This window comes from Dreissena polymorpha, chromosome 14 (genome assembly GCF_020536995.1).
Source record: "Dreissena polymorpha isolate Duluth1 chromosome 14, UMN_Dpol_1.0, whole genome shotgun sequence".
NCBI classification, from domain to species: Eukaryota; Metazoa; Mollusca; class Bivalvia; order Myida; family Dreissenidae; genus Dreissena; species Dreissena polymorpha.
Window position 1 is genome coordinate 36,594,175 of NC_068368.1, and position 25,882 is coordinate 36,620,056.

A 25,882-nucleotide genomic window follows, 5' to 3' on the forward strand; every position below is an offset into this window, starting at 1 on the left:
TCACTCGCGGATAACAGGCTTATAAGTCGTGTTTATTTCATATTATGCCGAAAATTGACCTCCGATGCATTTAGATTCCAACTCAAACTATTGTTAAAACTTTCAGGCACTTCTTCTATACAACCTCGAAAAAGAATGTGTACAAACTCGTTGGTCAATATAACGTCGATGGCAAAGGTGAAGATGAACCAAACATCAAGAGCTATTCCGATATTCGGTAATTTTGTTTGTCCGTAAAGCTTTTTTAGTCGTGCACAAACTGTATTATGGTAATACATGTAATATGTCCATTCGGAATATTTTAAGTAAAATTTAAAAGAAAAAAACACATGTTATTTCAACTGAAGTAATGTATTTATTTGTATTTATTTCAATATTAGTGACCACGAGTTTGACAACCCGGGGAGACTGCGCGTGAAACCGAAGGCAAAAGAGGCCAAAATGGACTCGAGTCGAAATGCCGTTGCCAGGGAAACTTTAGGTGTACGGTGGGACTGTGCGAGGAGAAACGAAAGCAAGTTATTGCCTACGTACAGAATTGGACTAGACATAGAAGAAATTTGATAAGAAATCGCCTTTCTGAAGAATTCCGTGTTTTAGTAGCTTGACTTGAGCGAGATATAAATAATTATTCATGTGCATAGTGTTATTTTTTTCCCGTATTTAAGTTAATTGTGTCGTGTTCTGAGAAAACTAGGCATAATGCTTGTGCGCAAATTTGTCATCCCAGATTAGCCTGTGCAGTGCGCACAGACTAATCAGGGGCGACATTTTCTGCTTTTATGGAATTTTTCGTTTAAATAATGTCTCTTCTTAGCGAAAATCTGGTTTAGGCGGAAAGTGTCGTCCCTGATCAGCCTGTGCTGACTGCACAGGCAAATCTGGGACGACACTTTACGCGGAAAATGTCGTCCCTTTTAAGCCTGTGATGACTTCATAGGCAAATCCGGGACGACACTTTACGCAAATGCATTATGCCCAGTTTTCTCAGTACACGACAAAATTGTGCTGAATATTTATCTCACTCAAATAAATGCTAATGGTATGTGTTTATTTTCGCCTTTGTGAATCCGATCATAATTGGTTGCAAATAATTGATTGAAGCTTTGAACAGCATTGATTCAAACGTTGTTTTAATAACTCTATTTTTGTCCAAAACTGTACAATATTTAAACTGCCCTAATTTAATACTCCATTTTATATTTCGGCATTAAGCATTGTGTGTCACATAGATAATTGAGAAATTGTGGATAAAAGCAAAGTATAATATGACACAAATGTTCAGTTGTCTTTGCTTTTTACGTTTGATTTGCTCAATGCAGTTAACAAACAACGAAGATTGTTCAAGATTTTGTTTCAGAAATTAACACAACGCAGTGTATGTTTAATTAATAATTTTAATTAATGAAACAATGTTAAATGGCATCATTGAATCACATGCAAATGACAATATAAATCACAATTGCTATAATATAACAGTAGCGTTAACAAAATAATAAAATACAATAAAAAGAAAAGAAACGCAACAAGTTAACATCGTGGTATAAACAGATACGATTCACATCTTAATTATGCTTGAGATCTGATTATAAAGCATTAATCACAATTATAAAATTACATTTTAATCACAATACAAATCACAACTGCTATAATATAACAGTAGCATTAACAAAACATAAAAAAAAACAATAAAAAGTACAATAAAAAGTAAAAAAAAACGCAACAAGTAAACATCGTGGTATAAACAGATACGGTTCAAAAGTTAATTATGCTTGAGATCTGATGATTATGCTTTTATCGCAACAATTCAATCACGGGTAAATCACAAATAAATCACGGGTAAATCACAAACAAGTAAAACCACTGTATACACGTCATTTGTGCTTTTGCCCAAAGTGCCTATACAGTGAACTTATGTGTTTATAGGCGGCTTTGCACACATGGCAAACGTGTGTGTTTTCCTCGCTGTGTGTTTTGAGATGTTCTCGGAGATGAGCCCGTGTTGTGGCCTTGTGGTTGCATATCTGGCACTCGATCTCTCGAGTGCGCTGTTCTCGGGCCATCTAAATCTACCTTCGTTGCGAATTCTTTTCCACAATAAAGGCAAAGATAGTTTTTCCGTCACCGTGTACATTGCACCTGTAAGCATTCATTAGCATAATAAGCACATGTATCCTACACGTACACTCTTTGCTACTTATTTACAATAATTAACCAGTTAATGATTTGGGAAATGTGTATCTTATACATCTATAACGCGTTTTTGTTAAGACTGTTTATCACAGCTTTCTAAAGATAATGTTTATGTAGTGAAACTGCAATGTACACAATTCGAAATGTTTAGAATCGCAAGTAAAATAAGACAGCCGACTGTGATTTTTCTACTGACTAAAAGCGCTATATGATAATGACCTGTGTCTTTGTAATTGTCGTCTTGATGAAAACCCAACGCCGCAACAGTTAAAGGTTAACATCCCAGCGTGTGTTCTTTCATGGTAAACCAAATAGCGCCTGTGCTTGTACCCCTCTGGCGCATATGGCACAAATATATCGCTCTTCGGTCGTCATCATGTGTATCTAAAAACATCAAATATGTTAATTGAAATAAATAATTATGCATTTGTTATTATGTATTCACCGTGCTGTCACCATTAGAGTATTACAATCATATAATGTATTTGTCATGTGTGTTACCGTTTCAAATATCTCATCTACTTAGCCATAAATAATTACAAGACAACGGCGCATTACTAAATCTACATTTTACAACAATTTAAAACATTGTTAACAACAGTATAGTTTAATCCTTGCAATGGCCTTAACAGTTGGAAAGAACATGGACATAACCTACAGTATGATTAATCGAAAGTCAAGCTAACTGCAACTCAGATCGATATATCACGTGTTATTAATCTATGTGTGCATTGGGTATTGCTTTATCAAAACGTACATCACTATGCTTCTAATCAAATATTACTTATGTAATCCTACCAAAAATACAAGTGCTAACATACGTCAGCATCTGTCACTTAAGGATAAAACGATCAAAGGAACATGTGTTGATATGTTGCGTCAAATGTTGCATTTTATATCAATAAGATCGGCTTATTGTCGACCTGAAATGGCCCACAAGTCGGCCGGGGTGACTAAATGCCTATTCATGTCACCCTTGGGTGACTTCAAGCCGACGCTAGTCATCACCGGGTGACTATAATCGGCTTCATGTCACCCCAGGGTGACATGAATCGGCGTCTAGTCACCCCGGTTGACAAAAGTCATCATAGTGTGACATGAATCGGCTTCTAGTCACCCCCGGATGACTTGTGGGCCATTTTAGGTCGAAAATGACACAATGAGCATCAGTTCGATTTAACGATGGTTGAGTTATTGTGGACTGTTCATCGAAATCAAAAAATTTAATTGAAACCTGACTCCAAAAGGGTGTGTCAGACATTCGCCACATTTAGTTGGAACTTTTTTCAGACATATAGTATCTCTGTTACATTCCGAGGATTGTTCTCGGTGAAAGTTTCAAATTTGTTTATAGCACTTGTGCAAGACAGCATCGCAGTTATTGTCCGACATTATATTTTTGTGTTTACTGTGCCGGACCAAGAAAATGTTTTGAAATTCTAATTAAATTTGTGTGTATTACCACAACAATAACATCGCTTCAGAAACATAATTAATAACAACTAGTCGTTCTAGCTGAATATCGACTTGCCGTGCTTGCCTTGAATTTCGTTGCTTGTCGTGTTAGCCAAAGTGTTGATGTACATTAGAAATGTCATTAAGTGGTGTTTTCAGGTAATTTTTTCGGACAAAACACATTTTATATGGAATTAATCACGTCCGCACATATTGGTTAACTGCAAAAAGGAATATAAAACAGATATTTTGGACGATTTCAAATGTGCTTGTCGTGCTTGCGTGCATTGTAACGTAAAAACTAGGAATTTGCCTTGAATGATAGACTAAACTACTCATCTGGTGACAAATATTTATATAACCGGGAATAGTGCTCATCTTTTCCCTTAGCCTGCGCTTTATTTCGTCAAAAAAGAGTAAATAATAAGATACTTACGTGGATTTGAAATTTCTAAGCGGGGCCAATGTTGACAAATTTCTACTTAGCGTGCTAGCCAAAATGACGTCACAAACCACGTGGTATGGCCACACTGAGAGTGATAACAACGCAAATGTTGACGACAGGTGACAAAAAAGGCGATCACAAAAGCTCACCATGATCAGATTGTGCTCAGGTGAGCTTAAAAGATAAACTTTATGTTTTTAAATGCAGTAATGGCAAAATGTGCATATAGCTAATAATTTGAGTATTGACCTTAGCATTGCATAAACTATGATACAGGCTTTGCACCAAACATGGAGTTACCATAGTATGAACATTTATGGCAAGTTATTTTTAATTATCCCTCGAATGATAAAGGTTCAGTCTGCAAAAAATGTATATGAGGTATAAGTTTGACCTAGAATTTTGACGCACCGTCTTCACATAAATAACTGTTGTGATAAACTATTTCATACAAGCATGATGAACAGTTCAACTAACAGACAAGCTGCATAACACCGAGATTTGACCTTTGACTTATACCTTTGAACTTGACTTTTGAGCTATGGGCACAAATTTGAGATGCGAAACCGACAGGTAAATATTTTCAGCTTAACATTTAAAATAATATTTGATAAAGTTACAGTCTGAACAAGATGCAAAAAAACAAAAGTTTAAACCCATCCTTCTGATCCAAATATATTGAGAACATGGGCTGGACAATTATGTTTTTAATTACATACAAAAACACAAGATACAGCCTGAAGTCATACATTTTATTTAATTAATTATACACACATTATAAATAAGTGATACTTGACACAAAATTAAGAAATTAAAGCAAGACCAGTGCACCAATCATGCACAAGTGTTGACCTGAAATAATACTAAAAACTCTGTGCACAATAGGCATTTAAGTAATACATAAAAAGAAAAATTGACCAAAGGTCTTGCACTGGACATTGTTTGGCAATACATGTCAGTCAGTGTGTAAGGACGAAATTCCTTTTTTACCATTATCATTGTGAACACAAATACATTTTATGATCTGACTTAGAGAAAATAGTATAATTGTTCACATAAAAAATCAGGGAATTAACATGATTAACATCAGTGTAAAACCTGCATATGGTCTATTGGAAATATTTTAATATCTCTTAAAAATGACATTTTCAATGAAATAGTGTTGTTCTTTTTCACTTTAAAGAACTTTTGTACGTACAGATTTTATTTTGTAAACATTATTAGGTTCGTTGTTACCTAAATTTCACTAAAATTTCATTCTTGTGTTTCATAGCAAAGGTTGTTGGAAACACATTACAGCCATGAACAGGTTAACAAATCCTGCATTCTGTTTGCAAAATATAAAGAGAAAATTGCATTAACAAAAGGACATCATAATTATAATTTGTTAGCATGAAATATTCCAATATACAAATCAGTTGAAAACGTTTAACTGCAAGTAGTGTAAATCAATCTGCATGAAGTGAATATCTGAAAATGAACACCTGTTGCGTAAACGTTATCATATTGTACTTATAGCCTCACACTTGAAATTTGCATTAAACTTGGTTTAGTTATACATTATAGTTCAACCCTTCAACATTGTTTTAAACCTCGTCAAGATATACAAACAGCATAACACTCAAAAATTCTGTTCAACTTTAAGTTTATACACATACAGCATAACACTTGAAAATTATCAACACTTTGTTAGGCTATACGTATACCATAACACTTGAAAATTTTCAACACTCTGATTAGTTATACGTATACCATAACACTTGAAAACTGTCAAAACTTTGTCAAGTTATACATATACCATAACACTTGAAATTTCAAAACTTTGTCAAGTTATACATATACCATAACACTTGAAAATTATCAAAACTTTGTCAAGTTATACATATACCATAACACTTGAAATTTCAAAACTTTGTCAAGTTATACATATACAATAACACTCGAAAATTGTCAAAACGTTATCAAGTTATACATATACCATAACGCTTGAAAATTGTCAAAACGTTATCAAGCTATACATATACCATAACACTTGAAAATGGTTTTTAAACGTCAACAAGTTACGCATAACACTTGAATAATGTTTTCAATTCCATCAAGCCACAGAAGAAAGACTCTTGATATATACACCCAGTTCAGTTTTTCCAAAACTAGTTTCACTATGTCCCTTACTTCTGTTTGTCTGTTCACAGGTCATCTTGCATCAAAGACAATCACTGTATGAAGGTCAAGGAAAAATAAGCAATACGTTTTTTTAAGTTTGTTAAGTTTTTTGTCGTCTTTAACAGCATTTCAGTAATATCACAGCTGTTTTGTACTATTAATATTTTTTCTAAATAAGCTGGTGTCCAACTTCTGAGTACACATACCAAAAGCTGAGACCTAGTATTCATAAACCCTTTCTTAGACTTAAGAAGTACGAATATTCTTATACTCAACAAGAGCACCGCATAACGGGTGCCAACACTCGGCTGCGGGTGCAGTTTTGAATAAAAGAAAGATTGTCAGAAATTTTTTAATTTTTTTTAGAGGTCACAGTGACCTTGACCTTTGACCTAGTGACCCAAAAATGGGTGTGGCGTGTAGAACTCATCAAGGTGCACCTACATATGAAGTTTCAAAGTTGTAGGTGGAATCGCTTTGATTTTAGAGACAAATGTCAAGGTTTTAGCACGACCAGGATGGCGGACAGCGAGCTGGCTAATAGGCTATGACAATACCTCGGGTTTTCTCAGAAAACAGCAGAGCTAAAAAAAATACCTAGAGTTTGCATGTATACATTATGATCACCAATTAACGATTGCTAATTTAGTAGCAAACTTGCATATAATATATATTATTGGAAAGCTGTCACCTTTTCCAACTAAATTTTAACCCTTTTTTATATTATTCTTTAACTAATTATCATGTATTTATAACTGAAAAAAAATAGCAATGTTAAATGTAAAAGCTAATTACTAAATTGTTAATTTTACAGAGTATGTCATACCTGGAACATATTTTTAGTTTTAAATTTCAGAGTCTTGACAGCTGATTTGTGACCAGTAGTCTGCATTAAGCTAATCAAAAGGATACTTCTTTTTGTACGCTTTTTGTACATGATTCTGTAACCACATTCTCGACATCTGATTGGGTCTCTGGCTTTGATTTCATTCTCCATGTGGCACTCTGAAAATATATTAAAATAAAAACATTACACAGAGGATTATTTGGAAGATGGGGCTACAATGATGTATTAAAAAGCCCCTTCACAAAGTGGATTAAAATGCACTTTAAATCAATGATGCCCCCACCCTCCAAAACTAGAATCAAGGTGAAGGTCAGGTGATTTTCAGCGTTCATAGTTAATATCAAAGATTTGTAGAATGAAGTATTGACGTTAGAAAAAATGCATCTATTTTGGTTTACCAAGAATTTGAAACTTTGAGGTTAGGGTGTGCTGATGGAACACATCAATGCAAGTACATGTATCAAAGCTGTTATGGAAGCATTATTAATGTGAAACAGGTCATTTTGGGCTAACCTTGAACAGACAGACGAATCATCAAATTCAACGTATCATTTAAAATCTGGTTAAGCCGTAAGCATAAACAAGAGCACCGCATAACGGGTGCCAACGCTCGGCTGCAGGTGCAGTTTTGTTTTAAATAAATGCAAGATTGTCAGATTATTTTTTTTTAAGAGGTAACAGTGACCTTGACCTTTGACCTAGTGAGCCAAAAATGGGTGTGGCATGTAGAACTCATTAAGGTGCATCCACATACGAAGTTTAAAAGTTGTAGGTGGAAGCACTATCAGGGTTCATACAGGTTTTCTTGAATGAAATTCAAGCACTTTTTAAGCACTTTTGAAAGGAAAAAAATCCAAATTCACGCACTTTTTTATTCCAACATACTGAAAAATGTATATTATTTTAGTGTCCAATACTGACAACATTTTTCTCTAAATTGGTCCCTTTTTGCTTAACATTCTTTGTGACTTACAACAGTCTGCACTACCTTGATACCATAACAACTGTTTTAATCAAAAGTAAGATATTTCATTATGATAATTTAGTACCTTAATTGACCAAAGGCATTACACATACCAAAACAAAACCCGTTATTTGTATTGAATATGTATTCTAAATGTTCACTCTTCTGGTGACTTTACAACGCGGATTCCCCCATACTAGCCATCTCTATCTGTTCTGCATACTTAGAATTGGGGTTGTCAATAACCCAAGGGTACTTCAAAAACAACCCTTTCTGAACAAGAGGGCCAAGATGGCCCTAGTTCGCTCACCTGAGAGGAGTTGGTTCATTCAATCTTTACCAAACATCAAACTTGACCTAGATATTGTCCAGACAAACATCCTGGTTAAGTTTCATCATTATTTCATCTGTGAGTCATGATCAATATACCTATGAAGTTTCATGATCCTAGGCGTAAGCATTCTTGAGTTATCATCCAGAAACCATTTTTCTAAGTTGAGTCACCGTGACCTTGACAGCCATTGTGTGAATACGTTATTTGGCACTGTGACTATGACCTTTGACCTGATAATCAATTGGGGTCATCTGCAAGTCATGATCAATAAACCTATGAAGTTTCATGAACCTAGGCATAAGCGTTATTGAGTTATCATCCAGAAACCATTTTACTATTTCAGGTCACCATGACCTTGACCTTTGACCTAGTGACCTGAAAATCAATAGGGGTCATCTGCGAGTCATGATTATTGTACCTATGAAGTTTCATAATCCTAGGCATAAGCGTTCTTGAGTTATTATCCAGAAACCATTTTACTATTTCAGGTCACCCGACCTTGACCTTTACCCTAGTCACCTGAAAATCAATAGGGGTCATCTTCGAGTCATGATCAATGTACCTATGAAGTTTCATGATCCTAGGCATAAGCGTTATTGAGTTATCATCTGGAAACCATTTTACTATTTCGGGTCACCGTGACCTTGACCTTTGACCTAGTGACCTGAAAATCAATAGGGGTCATCTACGAGTCATGATCAATGTACCTATGAAGTTTCATGATCCCAGGCCTAAGCGTTCTAGAGTTATCATCCGGAAACCATTTTACTATTTTGGGTCATCGTGACCTTGACCTTTGACCTAGTGACCTAATAAAATCAATAGGGGTCATCAACGAGTTATGATCAATGTACCTATGAAGTTTCATGATCCTAGGCCTAAGCGTTCTTGAGTTATCATCCAGAAACCATTTTACTATTTCGGGTCATCGTGACTTTGACCTATTGACCTGAAAATCAATAGGGGTTATCTGCGAGTCATGATCAATGTAGCTATGAAGTTTCATGATCCTAGACATAAGCGTTCTTGAGTTATCATCCTGAAACCATTTTACTGCTTTGGGTAACCATGACCTTGAGCTTTGACATAATGACCTGAAAATCAATAGGGGTCATCTGCGAGCCATGATCAATGTATCTATGAAGTTTCATGATCCTAGGCATACGTGTTCTTGAGTTATCATCCGGAAACCATTTTACTATTTCGGGTCATCATGACCTTGACCTTTGACCTAGTGACCTAAAAATCAATAAGAGTCATCTGTGAGTCATGATCAATGTACCTATGAAGTTTCATGATCCTTGGCATAAGCGCTCGAGTTATTTTTCGGAAACCATCTGGTGGACGGACGGACCGACATGAGCAAAGAATATACTCCCTCTTCTTCGAAAAGGGGGGGGGGGGGCATAATGAGAAAACTGCCCCCCTCCCAGAAGCCATGTTATTCAACTGACTGGAACCATTTTTGAACTCAACTCTTGTATCAAGGAAACAAATGTTCTGAGTAAATTTTATGAAAATTGGGCCAAAAATGTGACTTCTACTGTGTTCACATGTTTTCACTATATACATATAGAGAAAAATGCCCCGCCCACTGGCAGCCATGTTTTTTCACCAATCCCGACCATTTTCAAACTCGTCCTTGATATCAATAAATCCAATGTTTTGACCAACTTTCATGATGATTGGGCAAAAATTGTGACTTCTAGAGTGTTTACAAGGTTTCTCTATAGCCAAATAGGGAAAACTGCCACTATATACATATAGAGAAAAATACCCCGCCCACTGGCGGCCATGTTTTTCACCGATCTCGACCATTTTCGAACTCGTCCGAGACATCAGTTGAACCAATGTTTTGACCAACTTTCATGATGATTGGGCAAAAATTGTGACTTCTAGAGTGTTTACAAGGTTTCTCTATAGCCAAATAAGGAAAACTGCCCCGCCCACTGGCGGCCATGTTTTTCAATGGATCGGAACCACTTTTGAACTCAACCAAGATATCATTAAGACAAACATTTTGACAAAGTAACATGAAGATTGAACATAAAATGTGACTTCTACAGTGTTTACAAGGTTTTTCTTTTTTTTGACCTAATGACCTAGTTTTTGACCCGGCACAACCCAGTTTCCAACTTGGCCTAGATTTTATTGGAGCAAAGCTTTTGACCAAGTTTCATGAAGATGGGAACAGAAATGTGGTCTCTAGAGTGTTTACGAGCAAATGTTTACGGACGGACGGACATACGACGGACAAAGACCGGTCAGAAAAGCTCACCTGAGCTGCTAAAAATGCACTTATTCACTGGCATATTTCAACTTGTCAGCACCGTAATTGCATAATGCATACAAAAAAACACCAAGTAGATCAATTGGCGACAGATGAGTAGTAGTTACCTCCCTTACATTATAAAACCCGTACCGATCCAGTACCTGCTAGTATAAACAGATTGGAACTGTCATAAATTTAATCTCGCAAAAACGACTTCGGACTCATGGAAAAGACATGAAAATATGTATTTTGTCCTTAGTACAGGCACCGTGTACTTAAACAAACGCCACTCGCTGCGGTGTTCATCTCACTGTGTTCGCTTACAAATATGAACCCCGCGATGAGTGTTCAGATCACATGTCGCGGGCCGTTTACCATAAGGCCAACACCCGAATCACCGCAGACCCATAATATATACCGCCGATTTCATCAAAAATAATGCAACATAAACGTATTGTATTGTTCCCTTTCATTTATAGTGATAATGAATAATGTATTTCACACCCATGCCCATGACAGTGTTTTTTGTCTTATAAAACGCCGCTTATAAAAGAAAACAGTGTTTGCACCTAGCTGTAGGATACTACACCTGGAGGAGTGTTAATTGAGTGTTTGATTATTCAATCAACAGTTTGAAGCCAAGGAGAACTCATAACTAATTGTAGTAATCGTATTATCCTGAGTCTCCAGATTCCCCGATACATACGTTTCAACTGTCTCAATCGCATACATGCAACTTCTCCCATCTTTATTCATTACTCAATAATCCCATATATGCCCGATTTCCATTTTTAAAATAAAATTATGGGTGGGTAATATAGACGATTAGAGTCATAAACACAAAACGTTTGCAATTTTCGAAAGTATCAAATGAATTTCCTCATATGATTCTATTTAAAGATTTGATGAAATAAGCGCCCAATCGGGACAGTTGTATTGCAACATGTGTAAATCATCTGACACGGTTTGCACGCATCGTGTACAGCTATTTTAGGTTACAACTTCTACATGAAATAAATGAATTTCTTTGTTCTGATAAAAAGCGCGCGAAAATTGGCGTGGATCAAATAGGTGGAACGATCAATATCATCGGATTGATATGACGTGAAATTATCTGAAAGCTTGGAAATAATTAATCTGTTTTTAACATTTTTAATTGTTGTTATTTCATTTTCAAGCACTTTTCCAACCACTTTCTAAGCACTTTTCAAGGCTATGGTTGAAAATAAACACTTTTAAGCACTCCATATCGTTTTTAAGCACTTTTCAAGATAAACCTTGATTTTAAAGCACTTTTCAAGGTCTGTGCGAACCATGTTTTTGATTTTTAGAGCAAAATGTCAGGGTTTTAGCACAATGCGGGCGACGAGCTGGCTACGACAATACCTCGGGTTTTCTTCGAAAACAGCTGAGCTAAAAAATTATATTTACAATGCAATTGTCACTCTTATAAGGCGCCACCTCAGCATATGAAAGTGTTAAAGCTGGCCGTGTAAGATTTTGGTAGCATAATTAGGTGTACAAAGCCTTTGGAAGACTTACAAATGAATCTCACTCTGAAAAAAATGGCCTATAAGTACAAGTACATAAAGTGGTGTCCCAAATCAGCCTGTGCAGTCAACACAGGCTAATCAGGACCTACAATTTCCGCCTGAACTTGATTTTCGCTAAATAGAGATGTTCTTTTAACAAAAAAACCCATAAAAGGATTAAAAGCGGAAAGTATTGCCCCTGATTAGCTTGCACAAATGACACGGCTTATCTGGGACAACACTTTATGCACAATGACATGCATAAAGCCCCTTTTCCCCAGAGCTAGGTTCAAATATTTCACCTCCACAGATGTAGATCATGGTCTGCTGTTTAACAGGGGCCACATCTCCTTCAGGCCTGGGTGTCTCCATTGTGGTCTTCTTCCCTGCAAACATAAGAGTCGGGTTCTGAGAAAACTGGGCATAATGCATGTGCGTGAAGTGTTGTCCCAGATTAGCCAGTGCAGTCCGCACAGGCGTATCAGGGATGACACTTTCCGCCTTACTTGGATTTTTGCTAAGAAGATACTTTATTTAAAAAAAAAATGTAATAAAAGTGTTGTCCCTGATTAGCCTGTGCATTCCGCACAGGGACGACACTTTACGCACATGCATTATGCCCAGTTTTCCTAAAACACTACTCATAACAATACATGTTATAATTTGTCTCATCAGTCAACATGTACTTTTTTGGTACATTTTGGGCAATAATGTGCACTTATTCCCAATTTTAAAATGGTTATTTATTTCCCAAATGACTGACTAAATTCCCCAACTAATTTAGGTTTCCACATTGTTATATTTTGTTATACATTCCAACATTCAGTTAATTTCCCTTTCCAGCTCTATAAATTGGACCACACCAAATATCATGTTTAAAACACTTTCAGGGGTGCGATTTAAGGACCATCTTAGCTGGCCCCTATTCCCCGCGCTACAGGCTGCAGTCTTTCTAAAATACAGTCAGGATTTTTTCGATAATAACAGAGCTCCAGATAAGGGCCGTACAGCCGTAAATACGCCTTTTTCATGAAGATTTATTTTTATAAACTGGACGTATAATTACGACATTAACATCCATTTTACGCTGCGTCGCATTTACGAAAAAAATCTGGCCGTACCATTAGGTCTGATCTCTAACCTAACGGCGCTTTTCGTTAATTTAAATTACCGAAAAGTTGTAGACTGGGTTCATATATTATTGTCTATTCTGTCGCGTGATTTCCTGTAACTTGTAAATCCGTCAAAAACATTATGTCTGCGCGCAATGGAATGCCGGTTTAACCGAAAGTGGTTCAAAACAACACTTTGTTGTCATATAATGACTACATACGGTGTCGTCTAACCATCCTGACATTAAATCTGTAAACCCAGAAAGACATTGTCGCCCCGATATTAAACGGTTTGATTGCATCGGTGGCTTAAAACGTTAGAAAACACGATGGGAAACGGACGAGACAGTGAAATAAGTGTTCATTTACTTAGCTTACTAGTTGGCTTGTGTTTTCTTGTCAAGAAAAATGAAGAAATAGTATTAGTCATGAGTTTTAATTTGTAGTTGTATTAGCATCATAATTCAGAATGGAAAACCTAATACAGTAACTGTTTCAGAAGCTACATATATTTATTATAATTGCTGCAAATGTTTCTGTAAAGTCAGTTATACACCCTTAAATATCCAAGAACACGGGTAGTACAGTACTACCTGTATTTTTGGATATGGAAGTACAGGTACTAATTGATTTTAAGCGTTACTCCTTTTCTTTCTGTCAGTGGTAGTACCGTTACTAATTTCACAATTCCTTATCTGGAGCTCTGATAATAATTTGGAAAATCCGGAAATTATTTTTATATTGCAGGACCTTGTTTCCGGTAATAAAATTATGGTTAAAACAAAAGTATGCAAAGAGTTTTGCAGCATCGTCAAAGCAACATACACTGACTCTACATCATCACTATATGAGTATGATTCCGCAAAGTGATTCAAGACAAGTCAACCATGTGCGTTTTGGCTCCCATTTTATCAGATTAATTTGTATGTAAGCAGGGCATAAACAAAGGTCATTGTGCAATTACCACAAATTGTCCCATCAGCACAGGAGTAACAAAACAGTTATGCAACATGAATAACAAAACTATTGTCAAGCAATATAAGTCCCATACCGGCTCCACCATTGTCAGAAAATACAGATTTTTTAATATATATTTGTTGCCATAGAAACCGGAATTTTTTTATGTAGGAACAAAATGAAATGACGTGCATAATGTCCATATTGCCATCTATCCATGTTTCAGGTTTCATGAAAAAATATTAAGAACTTACAAAGTTATCACAGGATCCAGAAAACCACAATTTTCAGCAGTATTTCTAGTCTATGTGTTGCAATAGCAACCATAATTTTTGACGTAGGAACGAAATTAAATGACGTGCATAATGTCCATATTGCCATCTATCAATGTTCCAAGTTTCATGAACAAATATGAAGAACTTTTAAAGTTATTGCAGGATCCAGGAAAGTGTGACGGACAGACTGACAGACAGACTGAAAGACTGACGGAACGCAAACCATAAGTAAAAAAAAAAAAACACGAAAAAAACAAGTATTTAATGTAATTTTTAACTTGCTCTCAATGCAATAAATAAAGTGAAGCTCATAGAAGTACATTATTTGATTAAAAAGAATTAAGTTAAATCATTTGTCTGTGATATTAATGAATATCAATATTAAACAAGAGGGCCTGAAAGGCCCAAAGACGCTCACCTGAGATAAAAAGAAATGACCTGTTCTTTGCAGCCCAAGATATCAATGAAACACTTGGTTCTAACCAAGTTTCATGAAGAATGAACAACATATTATGGCCCCCTGGCAGCCATGTCAGTGCTCCAGCTAGCAATAAATAGAGGGACGCTGCGCCCCTCTAAAATTTGCCCACATGATGTTTTTTTTAACAGACCTGAACCATTTTTGAACTCCTCCAAGATATGTCCAAATTTCATGAAGATAATGTGTCTTCTAGACTGTTCACATGTTTTCACTTTTCTACATATAAAGAAAACTGCCCAATCACCTGGTGCCCATGTTTTTCCACTTATCAAGACCATTTTTAAAACTCGTCCGAGACATCCACATAGCTAATGTTTTGACAAAATTTTATGATGATTAGGCAAAAAATGTGACTTCTAGAGTGTTCACAAGCTTTTTTACTACATAAATATAAGGAAAAAGACCCCCCTGGCAGACATGTTTTTTACCGATCCAAACCATTTTCGAACTCAACTGTCGTATACAGGTGTGGTATTGCGGTCTTGTTTGCTTACGCAAGTGAACCGGTCACGGGATGGTTACGGGTTATGTTACTTTGTCAGCACTTATGTCATGCGGAAATATTTACTCGACAAACGCTTATTTCTGGTCAGGATGACACCACTGATTGGTTGTAATTCAATTCACTAAAGGTATTGCTGTTTACTTAAATATAATTTTATAAACATATTATTCAACAGTAGGCTGTTTTACACTAATCAATTTAGAACTAGAATAGCGCAGCAGAGGCCGACGCGTATCCCCACGCCGCATGTTCGACACAGGGGCGCCCCAGGGTTGGTAATGGGGCCATGCATAGTTGAGATTGACCGCATTGTCATAAGAGATGTTCAGTATAAATTTGAAGTAATTTAATGTAGAAATGAAGAAGTTAATGTAAAATAACCTAAAAAATGAGTGAAAATCTATACCCTAATTTCTCCTCCTCATCCTGCTCTCCTAACAAATCTAATAATGAATCAACTTCACTGTAGTCAATTATGTACATGTCATCCTAATTGGAATGACTTATGAGATGACTGAACATGCTCTCTTATAGCCAATCTTCTTGCTTCAGTTTTGGAAAAGTTAAGTTTTGAGGTTAAATGGTTGACTAAAATCTGTGAGCAATCAGGTGAGCTAAACACAAGTGCTGTCACAATTGGATGACATATGTCCCCTATAAACGCTTTGACAGAAGTTATAGCATTTTTCGAAACCTAAATGCAGATTTCGAAACCTAAATGCGGACCCTAATATCAAGGTCAAGGTCACAGGGGTCAAAATTTGTGTGTGTATGGAAAGGCCTTGTACATATAAACATGCATACCAAATATGAAGGTTATATCTCAAGGGACATAGAAGTTATGAGCAGTTTTCAAAACCTTAACGCAGATTTTTATGGAAAGGCCTTGTCCATATTCACATGCATACCAAATACAAAGGTTATATCTCAAGGGACATAGAAGTTATGAGCATTTTTCGAAACCTAAACGCAGATTTAGAAACATAAACGCGGACCCTAATTTCAAGGTCAAGGGGCTAAACAAATGTGTGCGTAAAAAAGGCCTTGTCCATATACACATGCATACCAAATATGAAGGATATATCTCAAGGGACATAGAAGTTATGAGCATTTTTGGAAACCTATATGCAAAGTGTGACGGAAAGACGGACGGACAGTCCGATCACTATATGCCCCTTTTTCTTCGAAAGGGGGCATTAAAACATCCAACCTTGAATATCAATTAACACATAAATGAAAAACAACTACACTGTCTTTTTATGAAAACATTAATAATCAAAGGGGAGTAACTACTGTATTCTTAAATGCAATATTTAGAAGAGTTGTCTCACATGTTACATGACCTTAATTCATGATTGTTTGCAAGCCTTTTTACTATATAAATATAAGGAAAACTGACACGTCCCCCTTGCAACCATGTTTTTCAACAGACCGGAACCATTTTCAAACTTAACTCTCGTATCTAGGAAACAAAAGTTCTGACAAAATTTCATGAAAATTGGGCCAAAAATGTGACTTCTAGAGTGTTGACATGTTTTCACTATAAACATATAGAGAAAAATGCCCTGCTCACTGGTGGCCATGTTTTTTCATCGATCTTGACCATTTTCGAACTCGTCCGACATATCAATAAAACCAATGTTTTTACCAACTTTCATGATGATTTGGCAAAAACTGTGACTTCCAGAGAGTTTACAAGGTTTCTCTTTATCCAAATAAGGAAAACTGCCCCGCCCACTGACAGCCAAGTTTTTCAATCGACCGGTACCACTTTTGAACTCAACCAACATATCATTAACACAGACATATAGACAAAGTTACATGAAGATTGGGCATTAAATGTGACTTCTACAGTGTTTACAAGCTTTTTCTTTTTTTTGACCTAGTGACCTAATTTTTGACCGGGCACGACCCAGTTTCGAACTCGACCGAGATTTCATTCGGCCGAAGCTTCTGATCAAGTTTCATGAAGATCGGACAATAAATGTGGCCTCTAGAGTTAGTAAGAGAGTTTACGAAAAATTGTTTACGGACGGACGCCGAACAAAGACCGGTCACAAAAGCTCACCTGAGCAATCAAATGCAGACAGAATGCACACAGTTTAGTAAACAAATCATATGTATTGATGAAAAAATCACATGGGTATAATTTAGTAATTTTAACTTGTTAAAAGAGCTTGTCGTGGGAAATAAAGATTTCACATCTGAAATATCAACCGCGTGTTTTCTCTTTAAATGTTGCCTCAAAGTTGTAGTGCTTCCAGATTTAGGGTAACTTACATCAACAAAACACGTTTTGCAAGTTGCCTTTGCATCAGAACCTTTGCAAAACCCGAAATGGTCCCATACTTTTTATTTTAATTTTGACGGTGCGTCTTTCAGGGTGGTTGAAGAAGCCATTTTACCGGCTGATGTAATGCTCAGCATGTTATTAACTCATTCATTGGATGCCATATTGGCTATTGACCAATCACAAGATGTATTACAAATGACAAGAAATTTCAGACGACGGATTTGGAAAGTAAGGTTTAAAATGCAGATCAGTAAGGATTACAGTGAATCGAATTGAAATTGGCCGTATTGGTATCGAAATCGAATCGGCGGCATGGAACCGGTTTTTCGATGCATCGAACTGAATCGTTACAGCTCTATTGTAAAACCATTAAAAAAAAATGTGGATTTCTAGTGCAGCTTTTTTCCACTACAAATCAACAAATAATATAGTCACTAGCAGGTTTTTTTTTAGAAAAAGGGGAAGACGCTGGACGCTGGGCGAAAGGGGAAAATAGAGGGCGAAAGAGACATATTTGGGGAAAAAAAAACTGTTTTAATACTTTTTAATATATATTTCTTTTTAGGGGGAATTTTTTGGTCTGGAAAGGGGAAAAAACCAGCCTAGTTTGGTGGGGGAAGACGCCGATATTCGGTGTCTGTTATTAGTGTTTTTCCCAGGAGGGCAAAGGGGCATGTCGCATTACTTTAAAAAAGGGCATTTTAGCGCGCAGTTTAGGCAAAAAAGGGCAAAAACGTTCCCTGAATACCTGAATTACGGGGAAACATAAAAACACATCAGAAGCAGTTGTGGAAAAAATAACATATAAACAAGCACATTTAATGGTAATAGATGTATTTAACTTACTATGATTTATATTAATATATTTACCTTGCAATGTACATTTAAGTTCCATGCTGTTTCAATAAACTGTACAGCACGACAAACATAATAAAGCAATATATGATATGAATCTGATTTTAACAGATCCACTAACATATAAATGAAACCATGTTTGTCTTATCCCATGTTCTAACAATAATCTCGACAGATGTTTAAAATAACATTGCGAGTAAATTGATCGCTTACAATATGCAAACACTCGTTTCCGCGACATACATCCGCCGAGTAGATTACAAATAAATGAATAATGTTGTTGCTATCTAAAACATGTTTATGCATCGTTGATTATCACAGACATTTCATTAATTCCTTCTTAATGTATAATCTCCATCGTTAATTCGATCGTTTACGACGTTATTTGCCATTTTTGACGAGTCACAATTTAATTCTGTATAGTCCGCCATGTTGATAAAATGTCGAGTGATGTAAGCGACAGGTGCGCATAGCAACGTTAAACCATATACGCGATTCGCATTTGTTAAATTGGTATACGTCTCAGTAATTATTTCAATAATAAGATCTTATTATCTTAAAGACGAAAACGATAAAGAATAAATTTGTTTGTGAATTTAAATGTAATTATGCGTAAAAATATATGTTTTGATATAACTGAATAATGCATGCAAAGCACAATTGCCACGAGAATAACATCGAGTTTTTCATCAAAAGCCTCCGAAGAAATGATTATATCGTGGAGGAGTACACATTGCCGAGCAAAAAATGCCCTTGATATAACATAGCCTCTGGCATTACCGATTGATACTGACACGGGGTTTTTCACCATGACTAATTCACAGCTTTGGAGAAGTCAGTAAGACCTACCTATAAATCGAGCACTGTTATAGATTAAATCTGCTCAATTAAATATAGTCGATTAGACGTTGACGTCTCTCGAGTAAATTAAGCACAGTCGGAGCGTCACAGACAATCAAGGAAGCTGATTTTGCAGACCAAGTTAGATCGTAAGGCAATAAAGATGTTATCGATAAGGGCGCGTGGCGAAATTTGCCTTTGAAAAAAAGGGCGCATGGCGAAAGTTGCCTTTGAAAAGGGCAGCGTGGCGACCCGGGAGGGCGGCGTGGCTTTTCGCCACGCTAAAATGGCCTGGGAAAAACACTAGTTATATAAGGTAAAAAACACCTGACTAGTAATAGCAAAAGAAACAATACAGCAATAAAATGATTGATTTCTAGCATGAACAAAAATGTTTAAGCAGTAAGTACATGTAGGTCAGTTTTTATAATACATGTACAATGTATAGGGATGAGGCAACCAGTGTTAAAATGTAATGATAGAATTTTACTTTGAGTGGAACACGTACCTTTTAAATCTGTTAATTTTTTAAAATGTGAAATTCCATCTTTTATCACTAAAGAAAACCATTACTTGTCTGTGAAATTCGCAACTGCGAAGTGTGAAAGATTACCGGACGCGAAAGATTATCGGATTAAACTGTATGAAAATGAATTAAACAATTTTGAAATTATATTGATATTCCAGTTCAAGTTGCACTACAAAATTGTTCAAGGCAATTTGATAGAGGGATAATGGACTTTTTATGTGGGGTATAATAGTTATGGCAACCATAACTTTAAATGTCGCTTTTTAGGATTTTGACTGGCGAGACTTTATAGAGTTATGGACCAACCCCATTAGAAAAGTCAACCAGAAATTCCTGAAAAGTTGACAGTTAACAAGGACCGGTCCAAAACAGCTTTTAAATGCAGTTATTGGCCCAAATCAACCACTTGATCGGAAAGATTGACATTTTTCACATTTAACTGATATATTCTTTCACAAAATATCTTAAACATTTAAAATTTATCTATTCTGCTCTTACATATCGAGAAAAACAGAGATGTGACAGACTTTCTTGAAATGCAGATCTCCCGAGATTTCACGGTCATATGATATTATTTCTATTTTTAGTAACATACCATGTGCTCAAGTGTTTTCAAATTCAGAATGACATTTCCCAGTATTTTATATTATTCTGGCTTGTTTTGTAAACAAATTGTAGTGTAAATACAAACTCAAAGTAAATATTATTTAAAACTACCTGATTCACACTGAAATCAGTCTTATAATCCACCAGACGTAAGTTGTTAATCACAAATAATAGATTTCAGAAAACGAAAGTAATGTTTACAATTTCAGCATAAAATGTCAAGGTCGATCCGAAAGTATCCAAATGAAAACTTGTCACGTGACAAAGCAACAATGGCGTAAAAATTGTGAATTTCAGACTGATGAGAGTTATTTTCATCTATTTTAAGATGCATTTGAAACATAATCTTTAAATATTCCTCAATGCAGTAATTTATATTCATTCACCAATATATGTATAAATGTATCCAAGAAAATGAGCATTCTTTGATTTATAGCGTGACATAAATATGTTAAGACTCTTGTTGACTTTTGATAGGGGGTTGGCTTTAGCGTACAGGTATGTCAATACTATATAAACTGTACGCCGAAGTTTCTTTAGCTAGGGGTATAATAGAGTAGATTGAGATCAAAATTACCTGACACGATGAAAATGCACAGTGACTTTGTTCAGAAGTAAACAAACTCTAACAAGTTATCTTGTATTTCCCTAAGCTTATTTGGTAATATATTTGTTTTGAATTACCAACTTAATTGTTTTGTTGCTTTTTTTGGCTTTTTTATGAACATTCATCAATAAAAGCCTTACATTGTCAAAAATACCCAACACAAGAAGAAGTGCCAGTCTTTAAAAAATTGTAACTGCAGGGTTCGACACTAACGGGAGTCCCAGACTCCTTAAAATGAGACTCGGACTCCTTGTTTTTGCGTCAGGGGAGTCCGTCGGACTCCTTTAAAATCATCATTGAATTAAAAAAAAATCAGTTAATTTCCTTTTTTGTTTTGCAAGATCAAAATGTCTGACGTTTTGAGGATCCGAAAAATGTGCCACATATTCTGCTTGAACACATGGACATAAACAAAAGAATCCGAAATTATTTGTTTTGGTTCCCTGTCACTGTCCGTGCGTGTAGTAAAAGGGGAACATGCAAACTATGAAACGATCATGGCCGTTTTCTTTTTTTTCACAGATAATTTTGATGTAGTAAACTAGCTTTGCCAAACAGTTTCTCATTTCTATAAAAATCATCACAATACCCGAATGTCTTTACACGTTGTACGTTTTATGGCCTCAAGGTACTGAAGATCGGACCGGCTGTGAATCATTTGAGCGTGAATGACCCGTGTCACTATCAATTGATGAGTTCAGTGGGTTATTGCAGTTTGTAGGCATTGTCAAACCAACCACATTAATTGGTTCCTACCGTGTACTCCTCTGCGATAAAATCGTGGCAAACTACTTAAGAGACTGATGATAGCAACAGGGTGTAATCCTCGTGGAAATTGTGCTTTGCATGCAAAATATTGTCTAAACATGTTTCATGGTGTAAAAACCCATTATGAAATTAAAATAAAATTATAATTATATTGCATTTCCCAATTTCCACGTTCTTGGAAATATTATAAAGAATATATATAAAACAATGATAAATATAGCGTTGTTACACCCTTACGATGTGATTTACTAACTATGACACTAACAAAACAGAAGGCTCTGAGAATATTTTTAACGCTAATGTCACGGTTAAACAGGTTATCATAATGCATAATACAAAATTGTATATGTTGAAATCTTACAATAATTAAGTAAATTATTAATTTAAATATTACTGGAATATGTAAAATATTTTGCAATGTGATATAACAAATATTGAACAGTTGTCACTTACAACTTCGATCTGAAAACAAACATACAATACAAATTTATCAATTCATTGATTGACATGTGTAATTAACAGAAAATATAATATAAAAGTGTCTTAATTTTTGGACTCATTGAAATCTGCCCAGACTCCTAAATATCAATAGTTAGGAGTCCTTGGACTCCTTGCTCAGATTATGTGTCGTTCTCATACTTTAGTGTCTTCTCATTGGATTCGTGCTCATTTTTATACGCCATTTTCGCTCTCACCAAATACTTCGCGTGTCAGGATTCTATTCAAGTAGATCGAGCGTTTACAACTGCTGACTATTTTGCCGAGAAAAGATGTTTTAAACAAGAAATGTTCCACACAGACATAGATATTGCTTAAATGGTGGTAAAAAATACCATTGCAGAGTATTATTGCATTATAAATCGCCAGCACTTAAAACAAAAAAGTTAAGAAATTCTGTGCAAGTGGCATTAGCATTTCTAAGGAAGGCCACGCTCTATTTAATTCGGAGCACTGAGAGGTACCCGACAAGGTATTGTATCTCAATTTGCAAGAAGTGCGAGACAATTATATTTCAATTATTATTAACACGTTTGCATTGTTTTGTTGAAAGTAACCATGGTTAAAAATATTTACATCCATGCTCTTATTTGGAGTTTTATATTTGAAAATAAATTGCTTTCATTATTAAATACACATTCAATTGTGTCTTAGAAAAAGGACATTGCAATCCTTTATGTAAAAAATTACTTCCCCACTGGGAGCCCCATTTAGATCGCGGTCAAGCGAGGAGCACCAATCCAATGAGAATAATCTTCTGGATGATGCAGATCATTGGCCTTCACCTTCACGAGTTGAAAAAAATAGTCAATATGTAAACAAAGACGATTTTCAGCTGGTTTAATACTAGCTAAAGAAACTTCAGCGTACAGTTTATATAGTATTGACAGACCTGTACGCTGAAGCGAACCCCGTATCGAAAGTCAACCAGAGTCGTAACATATTTATGTCACGCTATAAATCAAAGAAAGCTCATTTTCTTGGATACATTTCTACATATATTAGTGAATGAATATAAATTACTGCATCTGGGAATATTTTAAGGTTCAAATATTTCAAATGCATCTTACAATAGATGAAAATAACTCTCATCAGTCTGAAATTCACAATTTTGACGCCATTGTCGCTTTGTCACGTGACGAGTTTTCATTTGGATACTTTCGGATCGACCTTGACATTTTTTGCTGAAATTGTAAACATTACTTTCGTTTTCTGAAATCTTATTATTTGTGATTAACAACTAACTTATGGTGGATTATAAGACTGATTTCAGTGTGAATCAGGTAGTTTTAAATAATATTTACTTTGAGTTTGTATTAACACTACAATTTGTTTACAAAACAAGCCAGAATAATCTAAAATGCCGGGAAATGTCATTCTGAATTTGAAAACACTTGAGCACATGGTATGTTACTAAAAATAGAAATAATATCATATGACCGTGAAATCTCGGGAGATTTGCATTTCAAGAAAGTCTGTCACATCGCTGTTTTTCTCGATATGTAAGAGCAGAATAGATAAATTTTAAATGTTTAAGATAGTATTTTGTGAAAGAATATACCAGTTAAAAGTGAAAAATGTTAATCTTTCGGATGAAGTGGCTGATTTGGGCCAATAACTGCATAAATAAGCTGTTTTGGACCGGTCTTTGTTAACTGTCAACTTTTCGGGAATTTCTGGTTGACTTTCCTACTGGGGTTGGTCCATAACTATAAAGTCGCGCCAGTCAAAAATCATAACAAGCGACATTTTAAGTTATGGTAGCCAGAACTAGTTTAATACTGAAATAGTATTTTATTGAGGATATAAAAGTTATACAATGCTAAAATAGTTGTCATTGTATGCGCATGCGCGAAATACATAGTTAATGGGCACGAATGTACGAGAACATAGCATAGTTAGTGTCGAACACTGAACTGTTGCTTTTAAGTGTTTATTGTCCCGAATAAATAAATCATCCAGTTAAGTATATTATAACCTAAATGTCTTCCATTGTGAGGGTCCCAGCTCCATTAATTTAGTTTGAGCGTGGGAATATGCCCTCTAAGGCCTTTAAAAATCTCATGTATGAGACTAGTGTAGAAACATGTGTATCGCGAAAACATATTGCACATTGCATGTAAATGTTAATCGCTACAGCAATTTAGGTGTCACTCGTACTGAATCTTAGATATTTCAAATAAGAGTACTTAATAACTTATGGATTATATTATTTCAATTTTATAATATTTTATTACTTTTTAATGCGTAAAAGAAAGTAACGCAGAACTTACCGGAAGTTTGCAACAAGGTTATATTATACTAATTCCAAACGTTAGGTTACTCGTAGTCAACATTTTGCATGTTTGGACCCCTACCCCATCCCCACCCCTCACCATTTATTCTTTATCTTTTTAAACCGAAAGCAATTAACCAAAAATCAAAGGTTTATCATAAGAAACTAAAGAACTTTACATGTATCATATAGACCAGTTGATTGTTATAATATACACTCGGCATTTTCCGCCCATGCGCACTTACTGGCAAAAGCCCTGGTTACAGTAACGTAAAACATATGAATACAGGCATGTGTTTAGTCAATAAATCGATAAGACATTCGAAATTAACATTAATATGATAATACGAGGTGCCTTACCAATACGGATAATATCGGAAACATTTGAACGTTTCCGGATAATACCCGAAACGGCACTGAATCATATCAGAAATATATTGACTGTTTTGCGGTGTACTCGTTTATTTCAATATTCTCTATTTTACGTTAACGTTTTTCACCAAATTTGTATTTCACGGAACAACTAAGACATTCATTCAGTAAATTGTATACTCGTGCTCAGTAACAAAAACGACATTATGGAGTGGGAACCTATATTGTCCAGCAGTTTATGCACAAAACCTGTGAAAACGGAAGTCAAATGCAGATATTGGTCCATATTAACAACGAAATTCCAATTTCTGAGCTAGTTTCCTGATGAAAACGGCAGCATAATTATTGTTTAATCATTGCCATGATGAGTGACGGTTTATTTTGTAGAAAAAAATGTATTGTATATGTCAATTGCTGGCACCGGATAATGCATGAAGTAGGCACCGGATAATAGCCGAGACTAATGAATTTTAAATACATAAATAGCACGTTTAAAGAATGTATTGGATTCTGCTGATATGGTAATCATTTAAAGGATTTCTTGATTATATATTGTTAAGTGAAATGGGTCTGTTACTTCTCGTCCCTCAGCCCTGACCACTGTCTTAAAGGGGCCGTCCAATAGATAAAGCGTCGTATCGACGCGATTCGATATTTTGGAAAACTACGAGGATTGCTTATATAGCTAAACAATACATACGTTC

At 35.6% G+C, this 25,882-nt stretch overlaps 1 protein-coding gene and 1 long non-coding RNA gene across 2 annotated transcripts; both read right to left on the minus strand.

Moving 5' to 3' along the window:
* Positions 1–1,399: 1,399 nt before the first annotated feature.
* Positions 1,400–4,496, minus strand: LOC127857740 (uncharacterized). The gene is made up of 3 exons (XR_008038597.1): positions 4,085–4,496; positions 2,413–2,577; positions 1,400–2,139 (listed from the first exon to the last, which is right to left on the minus strand). It is a non-coding gene; the product is annotated as an uncharacterized LOC127857740 (long non-coding RNA).
* Positions 4,497–4,830: 334 nt separating this feature from the next.
* LOC127857738 (DNA-directed RNA polymerases I, II, and III subunit RPABC4-like) lies at positions 4,831–25,100 on the minus strand. The gene is made up of 4 exons (XM_052394395.1): positions 25,052–25,100; positions 12,508–12,591; positions 7,169–7,261; positions 4,831–6,309 (listed from the first exon to the last, which is right to left on the minus strand). Exons 1-4 carry the CDS (start codon positions 25,083–25,085, stop codon positions 6,287–6,289), a joined length of 234 nt encoding a protein of 77 aa, XP_052250355.1. The 5' UTR covers positions 25,086–25,100; the 3' UTR covers positions 4,831–6,286.
* Positions 25,101–25,882: the final 782 nt, after the last annotated feature.

Coding starts and splice junctions, on each gene's coding strand:
- LOC127857738 (XM_052394395.1), bottom strand. CDS start 25,085: ATGTTTTACGTTACTGTAACCAGGGCTTTTGCCA. Junction 12,592..25,051: donor TGTAACCAGGGCTTTTGCCA/GTAAGTGCGCAT, acceptor TTATGTTTGCAG/GGAAGAAGACCACAATGGAG. Junction 6,310..7,168: donor CAAAAAGCGTACAAAAAGAA/GTATCCTTTTGA, acceptor ACCTTCATACAG/TGATTGTCTTTGATGCAAGA.